Genomic DNA, 27,758 nt, shown 5'->3' on the forward strand with positions numbered 1-27,758 from the left:
CTGAGCTAACACTGAGCTAATTTCTGCCCGTGGGGATTACGGGATATAATTGGTCTCTTGTGTCCCATTATGGGATCGTTCTTCATACGCTTAATCACTATAATTAGTTGAAGGCCACCGTGTTATAGATGCAATATTGCTGGCAACAACTTATTATCCCTGGTTTCCTACAGCCGACTAATCGTTTTGTCCGTATTGAAAAGAGTTTACTGCATTGCATGATGTAGACGCAAGAACTCATAGAGAATTCAGAAAATTTCTATCAGTTTATGCTCTGATTCTGCAAATATTGTTTTCATGGTCAATGAATTCCATACTGTTACCAAGAACTCGGCATTGAGGGGCTAAAACAAGGACTGGTCGGGTTACTATGTCTGAGTTGGGTGTTCATATTAAACTACGGCATCTGGTATCTCAGTTGGCTAGCACTATAAAATTGGCATTAGTCCGGACTAGCACACACACACACACACACACACACACACACACACACACACACACACACACACACACACACACACACACACACACACACACCGAAGTGATGCAGGTCTCAGATGTTTACCAGCTTTATGTCGTCATTATCCCACAGCATAACCCTATCACCTGTGGTTGTCGTCATTCCCTTGGTCATCAGTGTGTTGCTTTAAGGTATAATTAGTGGTACCAGCCCTCTGTCTGGTATATACAACAATCAGTGAGAGAGTGAGTTGTGTTAAACGCCGCTTTTAACAGTATTCCAGTTATATCACGGCGTGTCAGCTTAATGTGGGAGGAAAGCCCGAAGTGATGCAGATCTCGGAAGTTTACCACTATGGTGAAACCTACGAGCACGGGTATGGTGCTGACAAACCTACAAACATAATCGGGGCGAACCCGGATTCGAACCCACAATCATAGGTTTCTGGCGCGCCCAAGGCGAATCGCGGCGCCTCAGACGACTGGGCCACCCGTGCCCCGGTTTAGGTCCAACAAAAACGAATGAATGGAAACCGGATAGAGGGTGTCAAATCGTTTACTTGTCGCACAAAAGATTCAGAAAGCCAATGATTTCATCAGAAAAACTTAGATATTTATAAAGGCCTTCAATAGTCCAAGAGAGGATACATCATGATCGGCCTCGGCCGTCTCCTCAATCTTGCTCCTTGTTTGTGCCTAGAGTGGTCTCCTTTCGTTTACAAGTACTTCCGGTTCCGGTGCAGACAAATCCATGTGGATGGCTCCTGTCAAACCTGTGGTTCGCGGAGTGTTCGTTTCATGTTGCCGGTCTGATACGTACACATGAACAACCCTAATCCTACCATAAACCTTTCCATCGACGAAAATCTTGTCATCACGACTCTTTGGATTTCTTCCTGCTTTTAGAGCATCCGAAAATAGTGTGCCAAGTGAACGGCGAGCCTCTCTCACTCGCTTTCTTAGATCCTCAGTTACACGTGCTCGTTCATATGGATAATCTTCATCACGCTGTTCTTGAGCCGCTTTTCAGTATATTGTTTCTGTCCTTCCTTACAGCGAGGGTGGCAATGCTTGGTGAGTTGGCTTTGCCCTTTCGGAGTCGATACGCTCTTGTCATCAGGTTATCTTCGGCGTCTGTTGCACCAAGTGAATCTTTCATGAATTGGACGCATCTATTTTTCGATTGATCCCAGGCCTCTCCCCTTTCTTCGCTGATTTCTTGCAATATCAGATTATTACGCCTTGAACGAGATTCGGAGTCATCTGTCTGATCAGCTATGGAGAGGAGTTGTTCAAGGAGATTTTTGACCCGTGTAGATTCCGGGGTAGAATTGGCCTGCAGCAACCCATGCATGCCGTAAAAGGCGACTATGCATGTCGTAAAAGGCGACTAACGGGATCAGGTGGTCAGGCTCGCAGACTTGGTTGATGCATGTCATCGATCCCAATCCCGATCCGAATGATTGACATCATGAGCATCGATCCACGATCTTGTGATCGATGTTCATGATGTCATTCACTGGTTTGTCTGGCCCAGACTCGATTATATACAGACCGCCGTCATATAGATGGAATATTGCTGAGTGCGGCGTTAAACAACAACAAAACATCACTAAGCGTCATAACGTGTCCCAGTGACAGCCGCATTTCGGTGTGTAGAGTTGCGTCCCTTTGACACGTCAGAAACCTATGATCGTTGGTTCTTATCCCGTTTCGCCCGATTATGTTTCTAGGTTTGTGCTCGTGTGTCTCTCCAAAGTGGTAAACGTCTAAGACCTGCATCATGTGGGGATTTCCTCCGACATCAAGCTGACACACCGTGATATAACTGGAATATTGTTTAAAATGGCGTTTAACCCAACTCACTCTGGTCCGGATTCGATTACTTGTGTATCTCCTTGATGCAGCTAGACCATTGCTGCCTGCGGCGTTAAACAACGTTCACTCACTCATATGTCAAACACACGCTGAACAATTTTGCGTACAAACTAAACGGTCAGCAGCCAAAGTAACATTCGTTTTCTTCCTTAAAACGACCGAACTAAAGACATCTAAGCCAAATGTAATGGAACATTATTGTACTACACGAAATTATTCTGTTACCACCAATGGCCTCGCAAAACGAACTTAATCCATAACATATGAAACCTTGCTCACACCGGGTTAAGACCCGTGAAGATCCGGGGTAGAATAGGTCTTCAGCAACCCATGCTTGCCGTAAAAGGCGACTATGCTTGTCGTAAAAGGCGACTAACGGGATCGGGTGGTGAGGCTCGCTGACTTGGTTGATGCATGTCATCGTTTCCAAATTGCGTGGATCGATGCTCATGATGTCAGTCACTGGATTGTCTGGTCCAGACTCAATTATTTACAGACCGCCGTGATATAGCTGGAATATTGCTGAGTGTGGCGTTAAACAACAAACCAACCAACCAACAACCACACCGGGTTAAACACACCCGGTTTCAGTCGCTATTGCTGTTCATATATGAAGCATACACAGATTTTATGACTGCTTCATTCAATATGGACGTATAAATCATATATAGAAAAGTTTCCTGAAAATATCCTTATTCCAACAAGAATTTTCTCCATATTAAACTCTGCGACCTTTCTGTTTTACATCCATCGTTAATGTGATGCAAGATCCAGACATGACTGTTATTAACGAATTTGATGATATCCCTGCCTTCAGTGTCCTAGGCTCTTCTCAATCCCGCTGTCGAATATTACTTTAAACAAGACAATATGTCGGCAGTTGCTTATTTATCATGTATACACGAATAAATCTTTATCTATTCAGCGACTGAGAATGTTTTTTTACAATGTACGTCAGGGGATAATATATGCTCTTCAAAAAAGAAACGCAATATGGATATTTTTGGCCATAAAAGCAAAACTAGCGGACCAAGAGGTGCAACATGAAGAGCTTTAATTGTTATAGTGTCAGTGACAAATTTCAAAATGATCGCAACAAGGACATGCAAACCATTAATCTGGAAACACGTACGACTCGGAAAAACGCACCAGTGCATGAACAAAAGGGCCATTGAGCTACACGTTATGCACGTGCAGCATCACTATGAACGGTATTAAAGTGCAGGGTTTTTGATTGCCTGACATCCTCGTCAATCGAACAGTGACAGTTCAAAAACATGCCCAGATTAACAACGTCATAGGCCTATCACCTGTAGCCAGGGTTTTCAATGTAGCGCCCAGCACCATCACATGGGTTCGGGACGAACAAGTAATCTGGCTTTGCGTTTCTTTTTTTTAAAGAGTAATTTACCGTAGTTCGAGTTATTAGTATTCAGCGCAGTGCGATTATTACAATTTAGCGCTGTTTGTTATTAGAAATCAGCGCAGTGCGATTATTACAATTTAGCGCTGTTTGTTATTAGAATTCAGCGCATGGCGATTATTACAATTTAGCGCTGTTTGTTATTAGAAATCAGCGCAGTGCGATTATTACAATTTAGCGCTGTTTGTTATTAGTATTCAGCGCAGTGCGATTATTACAATTTACCGCTGTTTGTTATTAGAATTCAGCGCAGTGCGGTTATTACAATTCAGCGCAGTTTGAGTTATTAGAATTCACTGCAGTGCGGTTATTACAAATTAATTCAGTTTGAGTTATTACAATTCAGCGCAGTTTAAGTTATTACCATTCACCCCAATTTATTACATTATACCGCGTTATCAGAATTTACAATAATAACATATATTCATCCACAACTTCTGTCCCACCCAATTGTCTTCTGACAATAAAGCATGTATGTAACAAAAAGAGATCGTAACTCGCAACTGGGATTTTATCTAAAAACATCAATTGACCCCGAAAATTCTTTAAAAAATCAAAATGCTTTTTTCTGTTGAAAAAAAAAAAGAAATAAAGTCCGTAGTCCCACAGCATCACCCTCAAAGACTCCACCGCCGATTCAGGGGGCTAGAGAATGAGGCTCCTATGGCGGAGTTTACTGTTAAGTCCCGACTCTAATTTGATCTTTACACTTTTCACTCCATTCTGTAGACTGATTTCAAGCAATTATTACAATGTTCAGTCATCAATAATAATTAAAATAGACCACCTCCGTGGTCTAGTTGTAGAGTTCCCACCCGGAAAGCGAACCTCCGGGGTTCGATCCCCGGCCACGTCATACCAAAAGACGTCCAAAGATGTTACTTGTTGTTACTCTGTCTGGCGCTCGGCATTAAGGAGCTAAAACAAGGACTGGTCGTGTCAGATCAGGATACTGTGGTTGAGTGGGGTTTTCATGTTAAATTGTGGCATGGTATCTCAGTGGGCTAGCACTATATATCGGCATCAGTCCGGGCTAGTACAAGCAGCTACACAAACACACACACACGTGCATGCACATCGCTATATAAGTGCAATAATCTTGGAAGCGACGTTAAATCCCATTTCACCTCACCTCACCATTCTTGCGTAAGAGGCGACTAACGAGATCGGGTGGTCAGGCTCGCTGACATGTATGATGCATGTCATCGTATCCAAATGGCGAGAAGGGTTTTTAAGGTTACAAAATTGTGAAACGTTATTGCTGAAGAGAAAAGTGTCGAAATAATTAAGCTGAGTATGACTAAGCAAAACAGATTTTATTAACAACTTTGTTTTAATCCGACGTATGCATGACGTGATATTGTGGGATATTAAAAAGGCAGTATACGTATATATTTGAGTAAACGTCTGATCACATACCATATAATCCGGGAATGTTTTATGCAGGGCTTTGTTAACAGATGCACTGGGCCCGACGACATATTGAATGCACTGAATGGTTGACCGGGTATTTAGAGTATTTGTCACGGCTCAGCATTGATCGTTACCTCGCATATGTATGTGCCAGTCAGGTGAACGCACGTCCATAAACCTGTCTGAGAATATTAAGTGTAATTGTGTAATGACTCTTCGTTCTCGACAAAGTAGATGACATAGAGTCAACTCATCGCAGTACTGGAGTACAGAGAGCGTGGTCTCGGGTGGAGCTTCACTGTGGCAAGATTGGTTACGTCGCTAAGGTGGGTGCATACATGAATATAGAATACTAAACGAGCTCCCGTGTAATACCAATTTTATGAAACGAGTGAATAGTTGTGGTATCTGACTAGCGAAAGCGAGTTAGATACCACAACTGTTCGCGAGTTTCATTAAATTGGTTTTACACGGGAGCGAGTTTAGTATTTTATTTATTACTGGCCATTTATAACGTTTTTAGAATTAAACTGTTGAGCGTGAATAGGCTGACACCTACACGATCCACGGCATAGCCCAACTGAGTTTAACACAGTAATACCTCAAATACGTCAAAAGTTGAAATTTAATGAATTTAATACCATCGAACGGTCCACCTTTAGAATTCAGGCCTCCGTTCCACAAAATTATCGTAGCGTTAAGGTTATCGCAACTCATATACTTTAACTGAGACCAACGACTGTCGTTGCGCTACAATACGATCGCCTTGTGGAACGGGGCCTTGCACCTCAAAGTTTACAATGACGTTACAATACCCGATGACGTAATTTGTGGAATTTTGTTGCAAGATCCTTCGGCGAAACAACCTCGTCAACCTATCAACAAGGTTGTTGGGGTCATCAAGTGTGCATAAGCTCCTCTCATTGATCTATCATCTCCACACGCAATGTCGTTGAATAAGCCAAGGAATGTTGAGAGCTTTCAATATTTGTTCGTTAAACGTGTTCCGAGAGTACATAAGCACGCGTTTTGGTATTACACAATGTGTAATACAGCTGTATGTTTATTAAACGGGTGATCTCTTCACGGGCAAGTAATAATAGCCATTACCGGGCGTATAGTCACAGGTGTTTATTTTTATATGTTTCAAATATATTTCAAAGCTATTACATTTAGGTCTTTGAAAGGCATTTAGAAGTGATACACTTAAGGAAGAGAATTTATGGATGTCAACTTCTTTATTATGAGGAACACAACGTTTCGGAGTATATCCTTACTCCTTCATCATTCACCTGATGGAGGAGTAAGCATATACTCCGAAACTTTGTGTTCCTCATAATAAAGAAGTTGACATCCTTATGTTTTCTTCCTTATTACATTTAGCCTTTTGATTTCTATTAATGATGTACGTTTAGAAATTGGGAGAACATGAATACATGACCCTTTTTATGAAGGAGCAAGAAGTAGCTCTGAAATGTCATACAAAGAATAAAAGACGTTTTTATCCATAAACAATGTGTATTTGTGACCAGTCGACGTTAAAATCGAATTCCCCTCCCAGAACAATCTAAATTTAGGTCATGATCAAAAGCAGTGACCCGGGACGGACTGATTCTCGTGTCTATCAACGGTGACTGGTATGTATTGATTGTCCCCTCTCAGCGTTGTAGACTTTCGTATTTATTATTTATTTCGTTCCCCTTACACGCATGGACATTCGGTATCTGCACAGGAAGTCGACCTTGCAATTGGACACTATTCACACGAGATCGAACTACGTATTTCTTTCATGTTCGTTGTTGTTACTGAGACAGTCTGTTTTCACGGACCGTTTTTGCCTAGAATTGTTGCGGGGAATTAACTCCGGGATCTCCACGCCTTCAAAAACAGGCGAAATGCAGGACTGTTTATTATATAAATATGACAATATATAGGCAACAAACATACATTGAACAGCATCTCAGTATTCCATTTCATGATTAAGACATCATTATGAGTAATTAACTAGTAAAGCATTTATAAAATGAAATTAATAGTTAAGAAATGATAATGAGTTATGTTACAGTGGACTCATTAAGGTACCACATTATATGCGCCATGGTCACTTACAACATTGTGCTCAGTGACAGTCAATCATGTTCATAATGTACATCATTCATAAATTCAGTTAAAATATGGACATAAGGATGATCTTACAATACTCTTCTTGCACAATGAGTTCACCATTACAGTATAGTAAAATACTTTCACTTAATAATTCATTCCGAATATCCTTAAACGTAATTACTTCAAAACTGAATTTAATTGATAAATAAGTAAAATACATAACTGGTGCCTTGTTGAAAATATAACAAAGATGGTGCATCCCCTATTGACCGACGTCCCATTTGGCCTACGTCCTATATGGCCTAAAGAAACAGAAATGACCTTTCCCATTTGGCCTTCCTGGGTGTTCTGAAATCACCTGAAGCTACCCACACCAGACATCTAGCCCAGCTGGCCCATAGCCACACCAGACATCTAGCCCAGCTGGCCCATAGCCACACCAGACATCTAGCCCAGCTGGCCCATAGCCACACCAGACATCTAGCCCAGCTGGCCCATAGCCACACCAGACATCTAGCCCAGCTGGCCCATAGCCACACCAGACATCTAGCCCAGCTGGCCCATGGTGCCAAGCCTCCACCGCGGAGGAGAAAATATGTGTACCTCGATGGTCAGCTGTCCAGACTCCGAGACAGACACCGGCAAGGAGAGATATCTTTTTTGGCATTAGCAGATGCAGTAGGAATCCTTTTTAAATTACATTAAAAAGATCGCTAGCTTGTATTTCTCTGTTGTTGGACTGGTTCATTTTCATCACTCTGGGGGTGACGGGTATTTAGTGAGTGATGAACCAACCGATTACTTGCCGTAATTAAATCCTCTAAAAGCGTCGGCCAGATGGGAAGTAGGCCAATAGGCAGGACACCACAAAGGTAACCTAGTTGCTGTGACCACGTTAACTGCGGCACAGATACCTGGGTTTAGGCCGGGCGTCACGGAACGTGCACCACGTGAACAATGGCTGCCGGCCGAGTGTTCGTCGAACCGTAGACTTTGAGACTATTCTACAACATGACACACAAAATCTACCGGCGCTTCACGATAGTGCGGATGCACTTATATGATAAATAGTTAAAAGACATTGCCGAGTCTGTGCGTATTTAGCTACAGAAAGGTTTTACTTTTCGTGTATTGTATTCTTCCCATTACTACACAGACTGGTTATCTTTATATAAATACATTAAGCTGCCGATGCTGTGCATCTCATTATATTGAAACATGAAATGTTTCAAGTGAAAATACAAACAATGAGACGAATAACATGATAAAAATATAAATGCAGATAATAGAACACGTTGACCACCAAGTCACTTGATACAGAAAACGTTATACACGTTGAACATAATGTTTAAAAACATCCACGACTCCCATAACTAAAATGCCGTAATAAATAAATATAAAAAAAGAATTGATTTGTAAAGCGCCTAATATCCACCGACAGTTGCTCACTGGCGCTATGACAAAGTAAAAAAGTAATATCTTTTTTTGTACATATGCCAGCAATCAGGAGATCTATTGAAAAGCTGAAGTGAAGAAGTCGGTTTTAGGGAGAGACTTAAACGTTTCCTTAGAAGCAGAGTTTCTCGGATTCAAAGGCAAAGAGTTCCATAACTGTGGACTGCAAAAATCTAATATGTTAGATTGATACTTAAACGACCGGAACATTAACGCTAGGACTCTCTATTATTCAGTATAGTACTTGATGTCTGGTTGAACTGCATGATATTAACATATAGCAGCCAAATCGTAGATTTCGAACCATACTTTTTGAGTAACTGTAACATAAGTTCATTGTACCAGCAGAGTAACAAAGTTAGAATTATTTACAGCAGGTTTAACAAAAATGGCAAAGTAATAATTGAAAGTAACCTACCTTCAAAAACAGACAGAGAGATTCCCAGGCGAAATGCAGGAATGGCTCAATGCAGATAGAATATTTTAGGATTTTAGGATGCCTCCCAAACAAATCCTCTCATCAACAATATCCTAAACCCGAAAACCGACACAGGCCCACAAAAAGCCACTCCTAACCCCAATTTCACAAAGAATTAATAACAACCTGAACGAACACAAACTAAAAACTTAAAACAAAACACCAAACCTTCCGAAACTTACATTCCAAAACTCCAAACGCCAAAAATAGACACCTCACTCGCCTCCACTCTAAACAAACAAACGGACCAAAACATCTCAAACAACATCTCACTGGCAAAGATGTACATCTACGAAAAATGGCCAAATTGGTGTCGAATCCGGACCAGAGTGAGTTTGGTTAAGCGCCACTTTAAACAATATTCCAGTTATATCACGGTGTGTCAGATTGATGTGGGAGGAAATCCCCACGTGATGCAGGTCTTAGACGTTTACCACTTTGGAGAGACACACGAGCAAAAATTCTTTATGCTGCTGACAAACCTAGAAACATAATCGGGGCGAACCGGGATTCGGACCCACAATCATAGGTTTTAGGTCCAAGGGACGCAACTTTCCGTTCGATAAACACAGTTTTTATTACTATGAACACACAATGCCATTTAGAAAGTGGTCAAATGTAACAAATGTTATATTTGGGATAACACTTTCTTTGTAAAGTACAGATTTTGAGCGTTCGCTCGTCACGCCGAAGACCCAGGTTCGAATCTTTACATGGGTACAATGGGTGAAGCCCATTTCTGGTGTCCCCCGCCGTGATATTGCTAAAAGCGGCGTAAAATCAAACTCATTCACTCACCTATTTCCAAAACCTTCTCTCACTCTGTTACAGTATATAATGTAAAAAATGGAAACAAAACAATGAACGTACAAAAAAGCATTTTCCATGGACTTATTGTTGATATAAATGTGTTAAAATTAATTGAAACACTGTGGTCGCTTGTTCATTTGCTACTTGCACTAGAGTGGGGCGGTCGGGTAGCCTAGTGGTTAAAGCGTTCGCTCGTCACGCCGAAGACCCGGGTTCGAATCCCAACATGGGTACAATGTGTGAAGCCCATTTCGGCTGTCCCCCGCCGTGATATTGCTGGAATATTGCTAAAAACAGCGTAAAACCAAACTCATTCACTCACTACTTGCACTAGAACGAAAAAGAAGAATACGCTGAAGCTATAAGGCAACTACACAGTTTGTAGCGCTTTAAGTTTCATTCTTTACTATATCCTCTATTACTTACTTCCGTGTGTGAATGCGAAGAATACTTATCTCCTCAGTTCTCAGCTTCACAATGTACAGATAGTATACTTAAATTTGTTGTACGTATCGGATGAAGGTCCAACAAAAGCCAAACTCATACTCAAATGAAAGTAAAATTGAAATTGCTATCTAACGCCTCAGACTCGGTCACAAAAAGCACTATGACACGGTTTGTTCATCTTGCGATCAGGCTGAATTCATTGCTCACGTGTTACTAGAATGTCAAGACCATGCCCCAGCCCGGGCTAGGTTAAAACAAGAATTGCAGTTAGATCTGCTTTCTGTCATAGATCTCCTAAAGCCAAGAGATGCAATAGCGATGGCCGACTAACTTTTTCTGAGAGATGGACAGCTTCTCGAACGTATGTAAACAGAGCAGTCAATGATAAAAATGAGATCATATCAATATAAGAAAATAAAAATCATATCAATACAAAAACAGAAATTATGTGAACACCAAACTCACAATAGATATGTGTATCCAACTCACACACAGGAGTCCCAAAGAGGGACATATCAGCTGACATCGCTTAGGCAGAAGGCGACCTCTTAAACACTTAATACAACAACAGGATGACGAACACTTGTCACCGTCAGTCAACAACTCAAATAGTCAAACAATTTTGTAGTGTCTATTTAATGGACACCGCATGTGCACAGGAAAGCTCATCTTCCCGAAGCAAGAGAGTTAACTGACTATAAACTAGGCTGGAATTATGGAGTAACATTTTGACTGGACAAACGAGTCTATGCTAAGTCCAATCAAAATCGCGCAACGAGACTTATGGTTGAACTCGTATGGCGACCTGTCGCCAGATTTTTCCAGCTCCCGAAATCCGCCACAATCTTAAGAAAATACAATGCCAACAACACGAAAAGGAACTGGAAAAAGTAAAACAGATACATGTGGAACAGTTTTAGTAGGCAGAATGGAGGAATACCTTCAAAAAACGAATGAAAACACGACAGATGTAGCAGAAAACGACACACAGAACACGAGGTAGGCGAAAAAAAATACAAGAAAACTTTCATAAAAGAAGCGCTTTGAATGCAAACTTCAGAACTCACACTAAAAATGGAAGACATGTATGAAGAAATGGTGAAAATTCGTGATGTGACTGATAACTTAGTACAAAATGTCGAGATTAACGCTGAACATACCGCACGTAACAGAAGCGAAATTGAAAATATTAGACAGGTGTTTGCTGACTTTAGAAAAGAAATGAAAAACATACTGCTTACACAAGAAATGTATTCTCGAAAACAAAACCTGCTTGTCTATGGCATCCCCGATAGTGAACAACCAGGTATGGCGTGTCAGAAACTTTTCTCGGACATGGGGTTTACTTCCGCCTTGGATGTTGTAAACATTCACCGACTGCCACGTCACACCACAAATGAACGTAAAAAAACAACAACAAACCCCTAAGCATGTTTGTAAACATGTTGTTTTGTAAACATCTAAAGATCTAACATTGAATATTCATCGGATCTCGGTATGACTTGATAAGAAAGGAGACAATGAGATAGCTTGCCGATAAGCACGTGGATTTGTTGATCAATATTGACCACGTGACATCGTGAATTCTCAACCGGATGTTTTCATTGGCATGGCGAAGATACATTCTCGTCGATGTACGAGGGACACATGGATTTTACCGACTATAACTACATGTAAGTAATTGGACACATTTAAAAAGACCCTAATATGTCAATACTCTGTTAGTATGTTACTCCTTACCATATATGGCATTGATTTTTGTCAACTGGTTCATTTTAATTGATAAACACTTGCGTTCGATCCCGGAAGAAAAGCTGTCACTAACCTACGTTCGGCGCTATTTTACGTCACTGACATTGTATTGACTTTGTTGTCTGCTTATACTTGAGCGGTTTCCGTAGGAACTCGGAACACCAAAGGAAGCATTTATGTTTTATACAGTAGAACACGGGTATAGCGAACAAACGGATACAACGAAGTGTTTAAAAATCCCCGATTTATTTCCTATATAATATCATATAAAACTTACGTATATAACGAACTCTCTACAGCGAACTAACGGATACAGCGAACTGATATCTGATCACCGACAAGCCCATCAATCACTAATTAGTGACGTGTATAGCGAACTGAGAAATCTCTCAGTGTCAAGTGTCACTGACAATTGCCCAGCGAACAATTCTACGTTGTGACAACGTTGTGACAACGTTGACTTTTCGTTGCTACAACGTTGTGATGTAACGTTGTTACAACGTCAATCTGTAGACTCCCAGAATGGTTGCTACAACGTTGTGCGTATACCAAAATACAACCAAATCAAGACGTTGTCACAACATCCATTTTTTACGTTGCTACAACGTTGTGATATAACGTTGTCACAACGTCAATCTGTAGACTCCCAGAATGGTTGCTACAACGTTGTGCGTATACCAAAATACAACCAAATCAAGACGTTGTCACAACATCCATTTTTTACGTTGCTACAACGTTCATCCCAAACGTCGCGACAACGTAGGTATCGCATACATATGGCGACACTACAGACTTGGCAGCACGTTGTTGCAATGTCCGTGTCTTATTCCTCAATACCTCCCAGGTAGCCTGAAATGTTTGTACCAATCTAGTTAAGACATCAGGTACCAAGCAATACATTCTGCAAACTGAATTCACTTTAACCATATCCGTGAAACAGCAAGTCAATGAAATGCACTCTCTTTTGGCAGAGTTTGAAATACGGCCAAGATAAAAATCTAAATGTTTTAAATTACATGATTGTACAATTTGGTTATATATTTATTTTCCCAAACAGTTTTCAAGGCGATGTGCAAATTGTTCACAAATGTTTCAACACAATTAAAAGATATTTGATTTCCCCACGAATTTGCAAATTAAAAAACCATCAAACAATAAGCCCTGCACAAATTGAAACATTTAAATTTTCTTGGCCTTACCCCATACATTCAGCATTTAGAGCAACACTGTGACAAACAGAATAGTCTATGCATCTGATGTCCTAAGATCCATTTCCCAGCAACGAAATGACAATAGAATTCTGGTTGAGGTGACCTTTATTTATTTATTAAATGACAAGTCAGAACTTGGGATGAGTGGCTGAGGAGCCTTTTCAGTCCTCAAATGAAAAGTCACAGGGATGATCTTCAACTGTATCCATAGTCTCTCCTTAAGCCTTGGTAACTGAATAAAAAATGACACAAATGTTATAAAATGGCAAGGCAAGGGACATATTTCTGACATAACAAAATAATGGTTGCATTCCCCAAATAATATTTTGATGTCTGATGTCAGTCTTTAAACAGTTAAAAACTGCTGAAAGTGCGAAGGCGCTGACAGTAATGCCATGATACTCTTGGATCATACATAAGCAGAAAAGCTTTTAGCACTGAATCATTGGTGTAACTTTATACCCCCGCCCTTTAGACTTTTGGTATAATTAAATAAGAATCATCTAAATTTTAATTCTTGAAGATGTTTGTATATATTATTGCATCATACATACCTTTCTGTCAGTGATGTACTTTAAACAAATATGCTCCCACAATACTGTTTTCTCCACCTAAAAGAAAAACAGAAACCACAAAGTATCACATTTTTAAATAAACCAGTACTGTATAGATAAATCACATTTACTTAGAGTATGATGTAACTAGTGGTAGTATTGGCAAATAGTTTTATCAGTCAACAGATCAACTGTAGTTATTCAAACGCAGTAACTTTACCTCTCTGCTGTACATCACAAACTAGTGATTCAAGTGAATATGTTGGCCAAGTTTCTAAAACCTTATTTGAAAAATATATACATAAATGAAAAATATATATTGCCAAATAAAATAAATAGTTCCCATATTTGAAGCATGAATGTTGAATATGAATTATGAATAGAAGTGTTAACACTTTGGGGTATTTATCCTAATTAAAATTGTGATTATTTTTTTTAATACTAACCTTAATATTTTCCATATTAATATGCCAGGATAATTATATAGAATCTATGTTGTAATATTTACAAAGATAGATCTAGAAAACATGGGAAAATTAACAAAATGCAATAGCTTATACAATACCAGACGAAGTTGAAACAGCTCAGTAAATATTTATTTAAATTTATTTGTTACTACGTCTATTAACATAATACAGTTTAATATCGTTATATATAATTCTGTAGACCTAGTATGGTAGCCTATACGTGGCAACATATGGAGATCGAAAACCGAACGAATAGGGTTGCTATCAATTCCATTGTATTTTTCATTGGTGCACATTGGCTACACCTATCTCACCTTAATAATCAACAAACGATGACCAACTCACTGAGAATATATGGTGATATTTAACTTTTAACTATCGACTAGCTTATCATCACCAATATGACAATACCGCAAACACCCCGTTATAGCGCGCGACGAGAGACTCGTTTTACTATTGCTCGTTTTCATTAGAAGGGAGTCGGACATATATCTAGTTATCGGAAAATGATGAATTGATTCTTTTTTTGCAAATAATAAAATTACACCATGATAAGAGCCTTGCTAAAATAAAATGTATAGTCAGCACCAACAACCTGATGGTCCACCTTTAGGCTACTTCAGTCAGTGCTAATTAGGCCTTTTCGGAAACAACAAGTATGTTTCTATCTATTCCCGAAAATACAACTTTTCATAACATCACTGAGCGCATTAAGACTAAGGCTATAACTAGTAGCCTACAGAGAGTCGATCTGAAAATACTTCCATTGTTTTGATTCCCTCTCTTCGCTGTATAAGAGAAATCTACTAAACCTTTCCCATGACCTGAATGAGCCACATTGTTTCACAAAAATCAAAGTCCGAGGGATTAGTACAAGTAAACTTTGAATAGTAATGATTTCCGAAATAACACGGAAGAAATGGCGATAACTGTCAGTGGTCAGTAGGCGATGCATAAGTTAGGCCTATTTACAGACCTACACGTTTACGATCGAAACCCGAACATAATATGACGGCCACAAAACGCCGCCAGACTGAATTCTGGTCAAACATATCTACTGCTTGCCCTTGGTAATTACCCTTGGTATCCATAAAATAATAATATGGGAAAATGTCTTGGGCCTCCTTCGCCTCTATATACATTATGTTCTGTGTATCAAATATTAATATCGTCACTGACGCTCAGTGAAAGTGACCGGCAAACTTCATTCTAAACCCTGCCACTGCTGAATAATACGATACATTTAATCATTTGACGATCTGCCAGTACAGAAACATATCAACAAGCGGAGGCTGCTTCTCAAAAATTAACTTACCTCATCCGAATTCACAGAATATCTGTCCAGTTCCAGTTGCTGCACAATCTCTTGGTTGTAGACTTCTTAGTGAGCTTGAACTAAGATGGCTGGTGACAACAAATCTTCCGCGACAATGTGACGTCATTCTGACGTCACTTCACGAGGCAACAGGCTGAACTTTTCCGCAGTCGCTCTCACGCCGCAAAAAATGGGCGCAATTGTTTTTAACTGTAATATTGCTTGTGACAACATTTAGTAGACAGATAACTTCGTTATAGATATATATCTTTAAAAAAATAAAACTAAGAGATGGTAGGTCTACAAGTGGTTTCCTAAACATCATTTACAAAAAGTGTTGTAATGTCCAAAGCACAACGTTATCACAACGTTAATTTGCAACGTTGTTGTTACGTTGTGGAATAACGTTGTCATAGAGATACGCAATTACGTTCTGGAAATTTTAGTATTAAAAGATGAAAATTTAAATGCCGAATATATAGAAAGGTAATGCATTACTGCCTTGGTATTCTGACAAATTCATGTTGATTTTGATAAAGCAGTTCTATTCCTTTATGACTATCGAGAAGCAAACTCTATAACGTTTCACCGACGTTTCAGAGACGTAGCTACAAAACGTTGTGTGATGTCCAATGCACAACGTTTTCACAACGTGAATGTGCAACGTTGTTATAACGTTGTGAAATAACGTTGCACGTTGACGTTATAACAACGTTGTGACAACGTAATATCACGACGTTACCAATCCACAACCTTTCCACAACGTTGTGACAACGTCGTGTGTTAGCTGGGTGGCTGTATGCAATCAGCGGCGAATCAATACAATGGCGGCGAACCAATACAATGAGCAGTGACGAATCAACCTTGTTAAATTTGCATTGTGTTAATCTTACCTGTACATGTAATCTTGTCTGTAAACAATGGTAAAACAAACATTAAACATATAAATTTTACTTGTACTTCACGGAAAACTCTTTTCCATCCAAACCTGCAGTGTGCAAATATAGTCTAGATCTACACAACAGAGACAAAACTATACCTATTTATTATGAAAAATATAGAAAAGGGAAATTTAAGATATTAACACTCAATTGTAGGGGCATCAATAATACTTTTAAAAGGAAGCAAGTACTTAGTTTTTTTGAAAAATATAAAAGCCCAGATTTACTGTCTTCAAAATGTACAGTTCCAAGTTGACCAAGAACAAATAAATTAACAACAATGGGGTTATAAAGAATGTTATTTTTGTCTTTTTAAAAGCAATGCAAGGGGTACAGCTATTTTATTTAATAACAATTTTGAATTCAAGGTTATGCATTCAATTACAGATAAAGATGAAGGTAACTTTGTGGCATTAGATGTTAGTATTGATGATAGAATATATACCATAATTAAATTATATGGACCAAATTCTGACAAAAGTAGAATTAACAGGAGAAAGAAGCATTACATGTGGTGATTGGAATTTAATAATTGATCAAGATATAGACACTTATAATTATAAACATATTAACCACCTCAAAGCAAGAAAAGAACTTTTGGAGACAATTGATAGTTTAGATCTTAAAGGCCCATGGAGAGAATTATATCCATGAAGATACACCTATATTTTAGTCTCACACAATATGCTACATTCATTCGAAGACACCCATATAATACCTCGTATAAATTCTCACATTCTATTATATCTCTTACTGTTTCACTTTCACATATACAAAGGGGAAAAGGCTTTTGGAAATTTTATAACTGACTTTTGAAAGATTTTGAAACACTTTGTTGCAATGGTTAAAAAAACAATTAATGATACTCTACATCAATATGAAGACAAGACAGCTAAAAATGAAAGAATGGGGAATGATACTTTTAAATATTAGGGGAAGCTCTATATTATTCTCATCAACGCGTAAAAAAGAAAACTTAGCTTTGGAATCCAGATTAGAACAAGATTTAAATTGGCTTGAAATAAGTTAGGAAAACCAAATACAGAGAGAGATGGGAGAATTAATGGAACAATTAAATGCAACTAAACTAGAAATGGAATATTTGCATAGAATAAGAACTGAAGGCTCTTTTATGAGATCAAAGGCCATGTTGATAGAACAAGGTGAAAAACCCTCAAAATATTTCCTGCAACTAGAATATAGAAACTTTTTAAACAAATCCATATCATTACTTGAAAAGGGAGATGGACAAATAAATAAACAAGATGAATTAGTTCAAAACGTTAGAGACTATTGTATAAAACTGAAGATTGCACACAGATTGATTTAGAAAACCTATTTGCCGATACCAATGTGCCATGACTAGATGATGATATAGCTTTTTCTCTTGAGGGAGAATTGACTTGTGATGAGGTACTTAAAGCATGGAAAAAAATGAAAATAATAAAAGCAATGGTCCAGATGGGTTTTCAGCAGAATTTATAAAATTCTTTTGGGGGGATCTTCACAGATATTTAATAAATGCTCCAAATTATGAATATAGAAATGGGTCTCTATCAGTATCCCCAAAACAAGGATTAATAACATGTATTCTAAAAAGAAATAAACCAAAAGAATTGGCTCCCCATCTCCCTCTTTAACACATCTTATAAGTTAGCTGCAGCATCAATTGCAAACAGAATAAAACATGTTTTGCCTTTAATTATTCATGAGGATCAAAAAGGTTTTGTTGGTGGTAGATATATAGGTGAGGTTACAAGAATGATTTATGATGTGATGGAATGTACTGAATCTTACCAAATACCAGGTTTATTGTTATAAATTGATTTTGAAAAAGCATTTGATTCTGTGGAAAGAAGATTTATGCATACTGTACCAGTTTTTTTTAAATTTTGGACCAAGTATTCAACATTGGGTAAAAGTCTTTTTCGAAAATATTGAATCAAGAGTTTTGGTAAATGGATTTTTTAAGGTTTCATGGGGTTGTCACCAGGGGGATCCTTTTCACAATATACCTTTATTCTTTGTGCCGAAATCTTATACAATGATAAGAAATAATAACAAAATTAAAGGTATACAGATGGGTAATATTAAATCTCTGCTTGAACAATTTGCAGATGATACTACATTAAGTTTAGATGATCTGAAGAGCCGCTATACCACAATGAGTACGTTAAAAGATTTTGCCCGGTTTTCAGGATTGAAAGTAAATGATGAAAAAAACCAAGTTGATATGGATAGGGTAAAAAAAGGATCAAGATATAAGTTATGTGAGGACTGAAATGTTTGGTCACAACCTTAGTTATTAGGCATAGATTTTGATGTTGATTTTGAAAATACGGTTACTTTAAACAATACAAACAAGTTTGATAACATAGAGAAGGAAATGAAAATGTGGGAAAAGAGAACCCTGACACCTATGGGTGGAGATGTTGTACTAAAATCATTGTTGTCACCCAAACTCAATCACCTGTTTTAAATCAGTTTACCAAGTCCACCCAGAATTGTAATAGAAAAGTTTCAGTCAAAATGATTTCACTTCATCTGGAGATCTAAACCTGACAAAGTTAAAAGGAAAATATGTCATTACTTCCTAAATATGGGGGCGTCAGTGTCCCAGTGGTGGAAATGGTTATCGCTGCACAAACATTAAGCTTTCTTTTTTGAAAATGTTACTGGTGCAAATGAAATTTACCTGTCTGATGCTGCCTATATTAACGAAAAGACTATTCCAAACATCAACAATAACTTTTGGAAGGAAGTTTTGTTATGGTGGTCAGTATATTTGAATTGCTGTGATAATGTTAAACAATCTGGTGAGGTTATGATGAACAAATCTGTCTGGTATAATAATGAAATCAAAATTGATGGTAAGTCTATTTATTTTCCATAATGGCATCAAAAGGGTATATCATATACAATTGACTTCATTCACGACACAGAGAAATTATATGATTTTGATGAATTTGTACGAAAATACAGTTTGAAGACAGACATTTTGACCTATCAAGGAGTAAAACTAGCCTAAACTGCCCAAAATGTATAAAAAATATACAAAAGGGAAGCAAGGTATTTTATGAAGCCCTATTAAACCCTCAATTGATAAAACATAATTGTTACAGTAAATGGGAAGATTTTCTTGATAAACAGTTTACAGATACAGACTAGCTTTAACCTTATGGCAAAAAGATGTACATAAAGGTCTAAATTAAGGTGGTTTCAGTTTTAAGTTATACATAATATTTTAAGTACTTGCTGTTATTTATTTAAAATTGGATATGTTGAATCATCAGTTTGTTTATTATGTAATGAACCATCTGAAACAATTACTCATGTATTATGTAATTGTCACTATGCTGCTGATATATGGATGAAATTTTCAGAATGGCTTGGAAACTATACAGAAGTTTATTTTAGTAATGAACATATACTGTTTGGATTAAAGAGAAGAATAACAATTCACTCATTGCAGTAATTCTGGTAAAAAAATCTATGCTGTACACATTTAATTGAAAAAAAGTAAAACCAATTTTTTTACTAAATTCAAAAATAAAATACTTGAATAATATGAAATTACAAAATGTATTGTATTTTCAAATTGTATGCAAATTTCCATGCCTTCTGGTCTTCTCTACATACAGAGCTCCAGATAATTTTCTGACCCGTGAAGATTCCGGGGTAGAATAGGTCTTCAGCTCGGGTAGCATAGTGGTTAAAGCATTCGCTCGTCACACCGAAGACCCAGGTTTGATTCCCGACATGGGTACGACCCGTGAAGATTCCGGGGTAGAATAGGTCTTCAGCAACCCATGCTTGCCGTAAAAGGGGTGGTCAGGCCCGCTGACTTGGTTGATGCATGTCATCGATCCCAATTGCGTGGACCGATGCTCACGATATTAATCACTGGATTGTTTGGTCCAGACTCGATTATTTACAGACCACTGTCATATAGCTGGAATATTGGTGAGTGCCGCGTAAAAGAACAAACCAAACCAAACCAAACCAAACCAAAACCAGATAACTTTTTGTGCAATTGAGTTTTCATTCAAAGGTTTTTATTTCAATTGGGTTATTACATTATTCATTGGGTGACCAATATTTTTTCACTTATCTTTTCATCACTCTATTGTTTTTTTCCCCAAAATGAGTAAGCATTTAAAGATTTAAGAAAATGAAATAATGATTTAGATGTATATAATGGTCCTAAGTATTGGCTTGACTCTGAAAGTAAATTAGCTCGTAATTGAGTTTTGGAAATTAGCTCCCATGTACGCATGCTGAAAAAACTTCATTCTGTACTTACGTGTGCTGTTTTCAATAATTGCATTTTCCATTTAATGCATGCGTTTCTGTACGCAAGGAAATTAAAAGTAATTGGGTTTTAAATACTTTTGGGGGGTATTTTACGCAGCTTATCTGTATCTGTGTGTATAAATATGATCTGTCCATGCTATAAAAAAAGCCAATAATGTTACAACAAATCCATGCACACTCTATGTATGATATTGACATGTTAAATATGATGGAAAATAAAAAAAAAAAATTAAAAAAAATCGCGCAACAAAATGGAAATCCTGTTCGTAAACTGTGAGTCAGGTTTTGGTCGATTGCAGTATTTGCAAAGCATCCCTCTACCAACTCGTTATCAACACAAATCTTTACATGTTTAAGAGATACTAAGTCCTACGTAAGAGATACTAAGTCCTACGTAGGAGATAGTAAGTCCTATGTAGGAGATACTAAGTCCAATGTAGGAGATAGTGATTCTAGGCCATACTAAGTCCTACGTAGGAGATACTAAGTCCTACTTAAGAGATACTAAGTCCTACGTAGGAGATAGTAAGTCCTACGTAGGAGATAGTAAGTCCTATGTAGGAGATACTAAGTCCAATGTAGGAGATAGTAAGTCCTATGTAGGAGATACTAAGTCCTACTTAGGAGATACTAAGTCCTACGTAAGAGATAGTAAGTCCTACGTAGGAGATACTTAGAAAAAAGATCACCGTGGCCCTGCTACGCTTCCGTACCAAACAGAAGAACAACCAAGCAGATATTTGTGTGGTCAAGCCACTACAAGAGGAGCTGGAACGTAAAAGTGACGTATGTCTAGAAAGAATCGACTTAGGACATTTAACAAGCATAAATACCAAAAGTAAAACAAAGTTATTTGTTGCAACGGTGCTAGAACGCCTTATGTTGGAATATAATTCTAAATTGAGGGACAAATTATTGTTGGAGAAAGGGAACCGCTTCAGGTTGTGCAAGAAAGTCTACAGCACAGAAAAATATGTGGGATACCTTCTCAACCGTGCTCACAGGAGCTCTCTGGCTAAATTCACCTGCGGAGTGGCGCCATTAAAGATAGAGACTGGACGTTACACAAACATACCACCAGAAGAGAGATGTTGCTTTAGTTGTACAGACCAGGTGGAAGACGAGATCCATGGTTTACTTATCTGCCATTTATACGACGACGTGAGGGCTGATCTTCTTAATCACTGTAGTCTTAAATTGACTCATTTTAATAATTACTCTTATAGTGAAAAGTTTACAGATTTTATCAAACATTGATTTTATTTCATGCGTGGCCTAAACCTGCCATAGCAAAGCGACGTTCCATTTTATATTATTGATGTACATATGTATATATCTTATCGCTGTGTATTACAGTTTATTATCAGTGACAAATTGTCTCTCATAAGTCGTCTAGTGACTGGTTGTAGAATTTTATGCTTATACTTCTTTTGATATATTATAAGTGTATTCTACGAGTGAGACAAAAAAACCTGTCTGTCTCTGTCTGTCTGTCTGCCTGCCTGTCTGTCTGTGGTACTGTCCTTCGGCAACAGGTTTTTATACAATATAAATATATTTGTTATAAATGTACATGGCTTTATCTCGTCACAATATGGCTGACATATTGATATCCGTGTAATCTAATGACACCAGATCCAATGTTTGTTTATTTCAGTCAACACAAACATTTTTTGTCTCTGAAAGGAGATACTAAACAGTAATTTTGGGAAGAAAATCAGTTTCAGAAAATCTAGCTGGTCCAGAGAACATTGGTTTCTTTTTTATTGTAAAACCTGAAAACAAATTATTTATTTTCAAACTGTTCGGGGAACACATACTTGTTGCTAAAAACGTTCCATACACCCAGCCCAAAATCAAATTGTCGGTCCATATGTCCATATTTCTAACCAAATCAATTCACTAACGAGAAACAAGTAAATACGACTCCATCTTTGCCCCTAACTTCCTTAATGTACATAGCTATAACTCACAGGATCTAAACGGCCGGGCAAAAGAAAGTAAACACCCATGTTTGATAGTGGCTAAGAATGAAACAAACATGAAATGGTTATTTGATGGCGATGCATTTGATGCGGGTACCGTAGTTGTGTTTTTGGAAATTAAGTTTGCAGCGTTTCGGCCACTGTTCTCAGCCTACATGCAGTAACGTTTTGACAACGTTCGTCAGTTTTTGGCCCAATACAAATTACAAGTTTATACTTTTGTTTGGCAGTATATTTGTGCACACACAACCCACTCCTCCATGTTTGCTGAGACGTCTAACATTACTGTGTTTCTTTATTACATTCGACGGGGAGGTCGGGCAGCCTAGTGGTTAAAGCGTTCGCTCGTCACGCCGAAGACCCGGGTTTGATTCCCAACATGGGTAGGACCCGTGAAGATTCATGGGTAGAATAGGTCTTCAGCAACCCATGCTTGCCGTAAAAGGTGACTATGCTTGTCGTAAAAGGCGACTGACGGGATCGGGTGGTCAGGCTCGCTGAGTTGGTTGATGCATGTCATCGATCCCAATTGCGTGGATCGATGCTCATGATATCAATCACTGGATTGTCAGGTCCAGACTTGATTATTTACAGACCGCCGTCATATAGCTGGAATATTGCTGAGTGTGGCGTTAAACAACAAACCAACCAACCAACCGACATGGGTACAATGTGTGAAGCCCATTTCTGGTGTTCCCCCGTCGAGATATTGCTAGAATATTGCTAAAAGCGGCGTAAAACCACTCACTATTACATTCGACGCTAGGTAAGTTGTCATCCTTAGACTGTAACTGTGCTGTAGTTTGGTATATCATCTGTCAGCATCAGACCCTTGACCTGCATCACTTTCCTCCAACACAAAGCTGACCCGTCATGATAAAACAGTCTACACACCGTTGAAAGCGGCTTTAAACTTAACTCACCCACTCATAACTAAAGCAGTTTGAAAGTGACTTTAAACTCAATTCACCTACTCTCTCCAACGTAGCATGTTCTATTTGTGAAATCTAGGTTTGTTTGTTTGTTTGTTGTTTAACGCCGCACTCACCAATATTCCAGCTATATGACGGCGGTCTGTAAGTGATCGAGTCTGGTCCAGACAATCCAGTGATTGACATCGTGAGCATCGATCCACGCAATTGGGATACGATGACATGCATTAACTAAGTCAGCGAGCTTGACCCCCCGATCCCGATAGTCGCCTCTTGAAATCTAGGTGTATGTTTTGATGAATGGTATATTTTCGCCATTAAACCCAAGGTGTTATTTATACATAATATTTGTTAATGAAACATAATTTATTTTTATTTTTTTCATATTTCAGAGTGGCATTTACTTACGGAAATGGAATTTGTTTCTACCAGCAAAATGTCAGCGCGGAGATGTGTAAAACTCTTTAAGTGGATCCCATTGTTATTTGGGATTATTACAGTACCATACATCATGACTCAGAGAGAATACCAAATAGAACAAACAGTGGATCCAGGAACAGTTGAAAAGAAACAGGTCTGCAATATACATAACGGCGCCCGTTTCAGGATTACAGGAGTTATTGCCCCTGTGAAATGCCCGGATGTGGGAGAATGCATGATGCGGGGAAGATGGCGGACTCGACCCATAACGTCCTTGGAAAAACAAAAAGTAGATGATTATATATTTTGTTACAGAAGGGAACATGGTGTGGCAGAGACGCTCCAGAGGAGCGATGGGAAATGTTTCAGCCTGTCGTCTGATGGCGGGAATGGACGATTTCGCGCGCTGTGTGATCCGGATGGACCGACGCCATGTTGCTGTGATAATATTTGTGTCAACAAAACCTTTAAAGACTGCAAGTGCCCGGGCTGTCAAGATCTTCGGAATCTGATTCATGCTGAGTACTCAACCTGGCAGCCTGAAGATCCCCGATGTATGGTGAAGAACTTCACGGCCAAGGAAGCATGTGACCTTCTACAGGGTGCGACAGTTGCTTTTGTCGGAGACTCTCTGATGCGTCATCTCTACACTGTTCTACTCACTGTGCTCACAAACAATGGCCACGATGGAGCTATTGACAGCAATGCTCCCAAAGGTATATCTGTTAAATGTACAAATGAAATAGGAAGTAGGATATTTGTAGTTGAAAACCACGAAAATCCATACATGTATGTCATGATTGATTTTTGGCAAGTATTTCGTTTTGGCGAGTGAGTTTCAACGCATCTTATATAATAACATTCGTACAATACCACAGCATCGTGCATCAACAATTGGTGTTATAAATTTTAATTTTAATTTGGAGTGAGTGGGTGAGTTGAGTTTAACGCCGCATTGAACAGTATTTTAATTACAGCACATGTCAGCCTGATGTAGGGGACCACACTTTTGCTATTGTTGATATTACTCTGGCAATAACCCCGTACAAACCCGAATTATTATAGATTCCCTATATTCCGTTGCTGGTCGTTAGAGGCGACTAAATGTCACATGATTCAGTGTGTGACAGTGTGGGACATTGATAATAATGCCACCCAATGGATTCTCAAGCCCAGAGACCACCTCTGTGGTCTTGTGGTAGAGCTTCAGCCCGGAGACCGGAAATTCAGGGGTTCGATCCCCGGTGGTGTCAAACCAAAAAAACGTTAAAAGATGAGTTCGAATCCCGGATGGGACTCAACCCAAAAGTAAAAGAAACTGTACTTTACTGAGAAAATGTTATCCCAGATATAACATTTGTTACATTTGACCACTTCCTTAATGGCCTTGTGTGTTCTTAGCTTTCGACCATGGGAGCCGTGCCAATTTACACTTGTCAGAGGGGTACACAAAGTACGTGATCTAGACCAGTTGTCAGACTTTTATTTTTGTGGAAGCCTCGGTGACTGAGTGGGTTAGATCGCTGACTTTGTGTGCTGGCGATTAGGTACCTTACCTCACTTGGCAGTGTGGGTTCGAATCCTGGATGGGACTCCCCCCCCCCCAAAAAAAAATGGACAAGAATCTGTACGTAACTGAAAAAGCGTTATCTCGAATATAACATGTGTTTTATGGTACTTGTTACCCTTTCACCTCATCACCTTACCTCTAGCCCAGACGTGATAATTTACAGCTGGCTGTCATAGAGTTGAGCTACTGCGGACAATAACAATCAAATCGACCAAACCTCCAATAGCTGCCCCAGGATCCGCTAATCACGGGTTCGAATCCCAGATTCTCCACAAGTATTCTTGGTTTGTCAGCACTATATCTGTGTCAATGGATTTCACACTGGTGAAAACGCCTATGATCTGAGTGTCTTTGAGATTGAATGTTAACCCAATCATTTTCTTATTGCAATCAAATAACCCCTTTTAATCATTTCTTTCTACAGATATCCAGAATCGATGTGCAGGATGGAAGATACTCACTGAGAAGGTTTGCCTTCCATGGATTAAATGGAATGTAACTGTTTGTAACAATTCTGTCAGGTTTCAGTTTTTTGAATATTTTAGATCATCCTTCTCCCAAACATTCCTTGACTTAGGCACAAGCCTTTACGGTGAAAACAAATCCTTATTAGTGGCAGGTATTGGTTTACATGAGGACTACGAATTTACAAAAGTGTTCCATAAATTCTTATGGCCATTCCTACAAAACCAAATAGACAATGGTAGTGTGTGGCCAAAGGTCGTTTGGTCAGCAGCCGATTCAAGTTCTTTGATTGTCAGCAAAGTCGACATCGAAGAAGAACTGCACAAGACAAGGATTTTTAACCAGTTGATGAGAGACAGGATGGAACGATATGGCGTGACTGTGTTCGATACTTTTAACATGACGAAAGGAGTAGCAACTCCTGATGGCACTCATTATGGGTTTGGACTCAATTTGATGAAGGCACAAATGTTTCTTAACCTTGTACTAGAAATGAGAGACAGACTGGAGTGGTGAAATGTATTGTTCACGATCACAAGTAGGTTTCCCTGCTAAGGCGTGATTGATACTGTTAACATATTTAACAACACATTAAAGAATATTCCAGCCATACAACGACTCACCATCGACTCTGGATAAAACAAACCAATGACTGAAAACATGAACAACGGTGCATCGGGGAATGATAGCGCACAGCCAACCAGCCAGATAACTCGGCCCAGCTTAGTCAGTTCTATCAACAACCAGTGTCTATTTCTAACGAGACTCCCAACGAGGGATGGCGGCCATGAGTATATGATTGGTGATCCAGCTCCGTTAACTAGACAGTTTCCATTTGAACTGTCAAACACCGAATAACAGGTGGTTACATTTAGGCTACAGGCTGTGTACGAATTGTGCCTCCTATGACCTCAGTGATGAATGGATACCCGATCGAATGGGATGGTAATGAGTGGGTATGGTTTTACACCGCTTTTAACAATATTCTAGCACTATCACGGCGGGGGACACCAGAAATGGGCTTCACACATTTAACCCATGTCGGGAATCGAGCCCGGGTCTTCGGCATGACGAGCGAATGCTTTAATCACTGGGCTACTCGACCGCCTCTGGATGGTAAGGAGAATACATACTTTCTTGCACCAGTCGCTCAGGTCACATGCTCTCCATGATGTTGAAATATGAGTACACAGTGTTGCAGTTATCGTGATGATACTATTGCAAGCTACTCTCATTTTATTACTGTAATACAGTTGCTTAGCTAATCCACTTGTGTATTTGCTCTGTGATCCTTGTCAGCGCAGACTGGGCTTATTTGAACCCTTTAAGTGTCATGTTTTGGTACAATTACCAGATAATAATA

The 27,758-nt window shown here is 38.9% G+C and overlaps 1 protein-coding gene across 2 annotated transcripts; it reads left to right on the top strand.

The window, feature by feature from the left end:
- The first annotated feature begins 5,336 nt into the window (after positions 1–5,336).
- Positions 5,337–27,758, top strand: LOC139466742 (uncharacterized). 2 transcript variants are annotated; one of them, XM_071248405.1, is made up of 3 exons: positions 5,337–5,499; positions 24,333–25,076; positions 26,355–27,758. In XM_071248405.1, the coding sequence occupies exons 2-3, from the start codon at positions 24,353–24,355 to the stop codon at positions 26,909–26,911; spliced, it is 1,281 nt and encodes a 426-aa protein (XP_071104506.1). In that variant the 5' UTR covers positions 5,337–5,499; positions 24,333–24,352; the 3' UTR covers positions 26,912–27,758. The 2 variants fall into 2 exon arrangements, with proteins under 2 accessions (XP_071104506.1, XP_071104505.1); XM_071248404.1 differs by lacking the exon at positions 5,337–5,499 and adding an exon at positions 12,069–12,142.

This window comes from Haliotis cracherodii, unplaced genomic scaffold (genome assembly GCF_022045235.1).
Source record: "Haliotis cracherodii isolate W230 unplaced genomic scaffold, xgHalCrac1.p SCAF_19, whole genome shotgun sequence".
Lineage (NCBI taxonomy): Eukaryota > Metazoa > Mollusca > Gastropoda > Lepetellida > Haliotidae > Haliotis > Haliotis cracherodii.

Excerpts from the sequence above, each read along its gene's own strand:
- LOC139466742 (XM_071248405.1), top strand. The coding sequence starts at position 24,353 with ATGGAATTTGTTTCTACCAGCAAAATGTCAGCGCGGAGATGTGTAAAA. Across the intron at positions 25,077-26,354 it reads TGACAGCAATGCTCCCAAAG|ATATCCAGAATCGATGTGCA; the intron begins GTATATCTGTTA and ends TTCTTTCTACAG.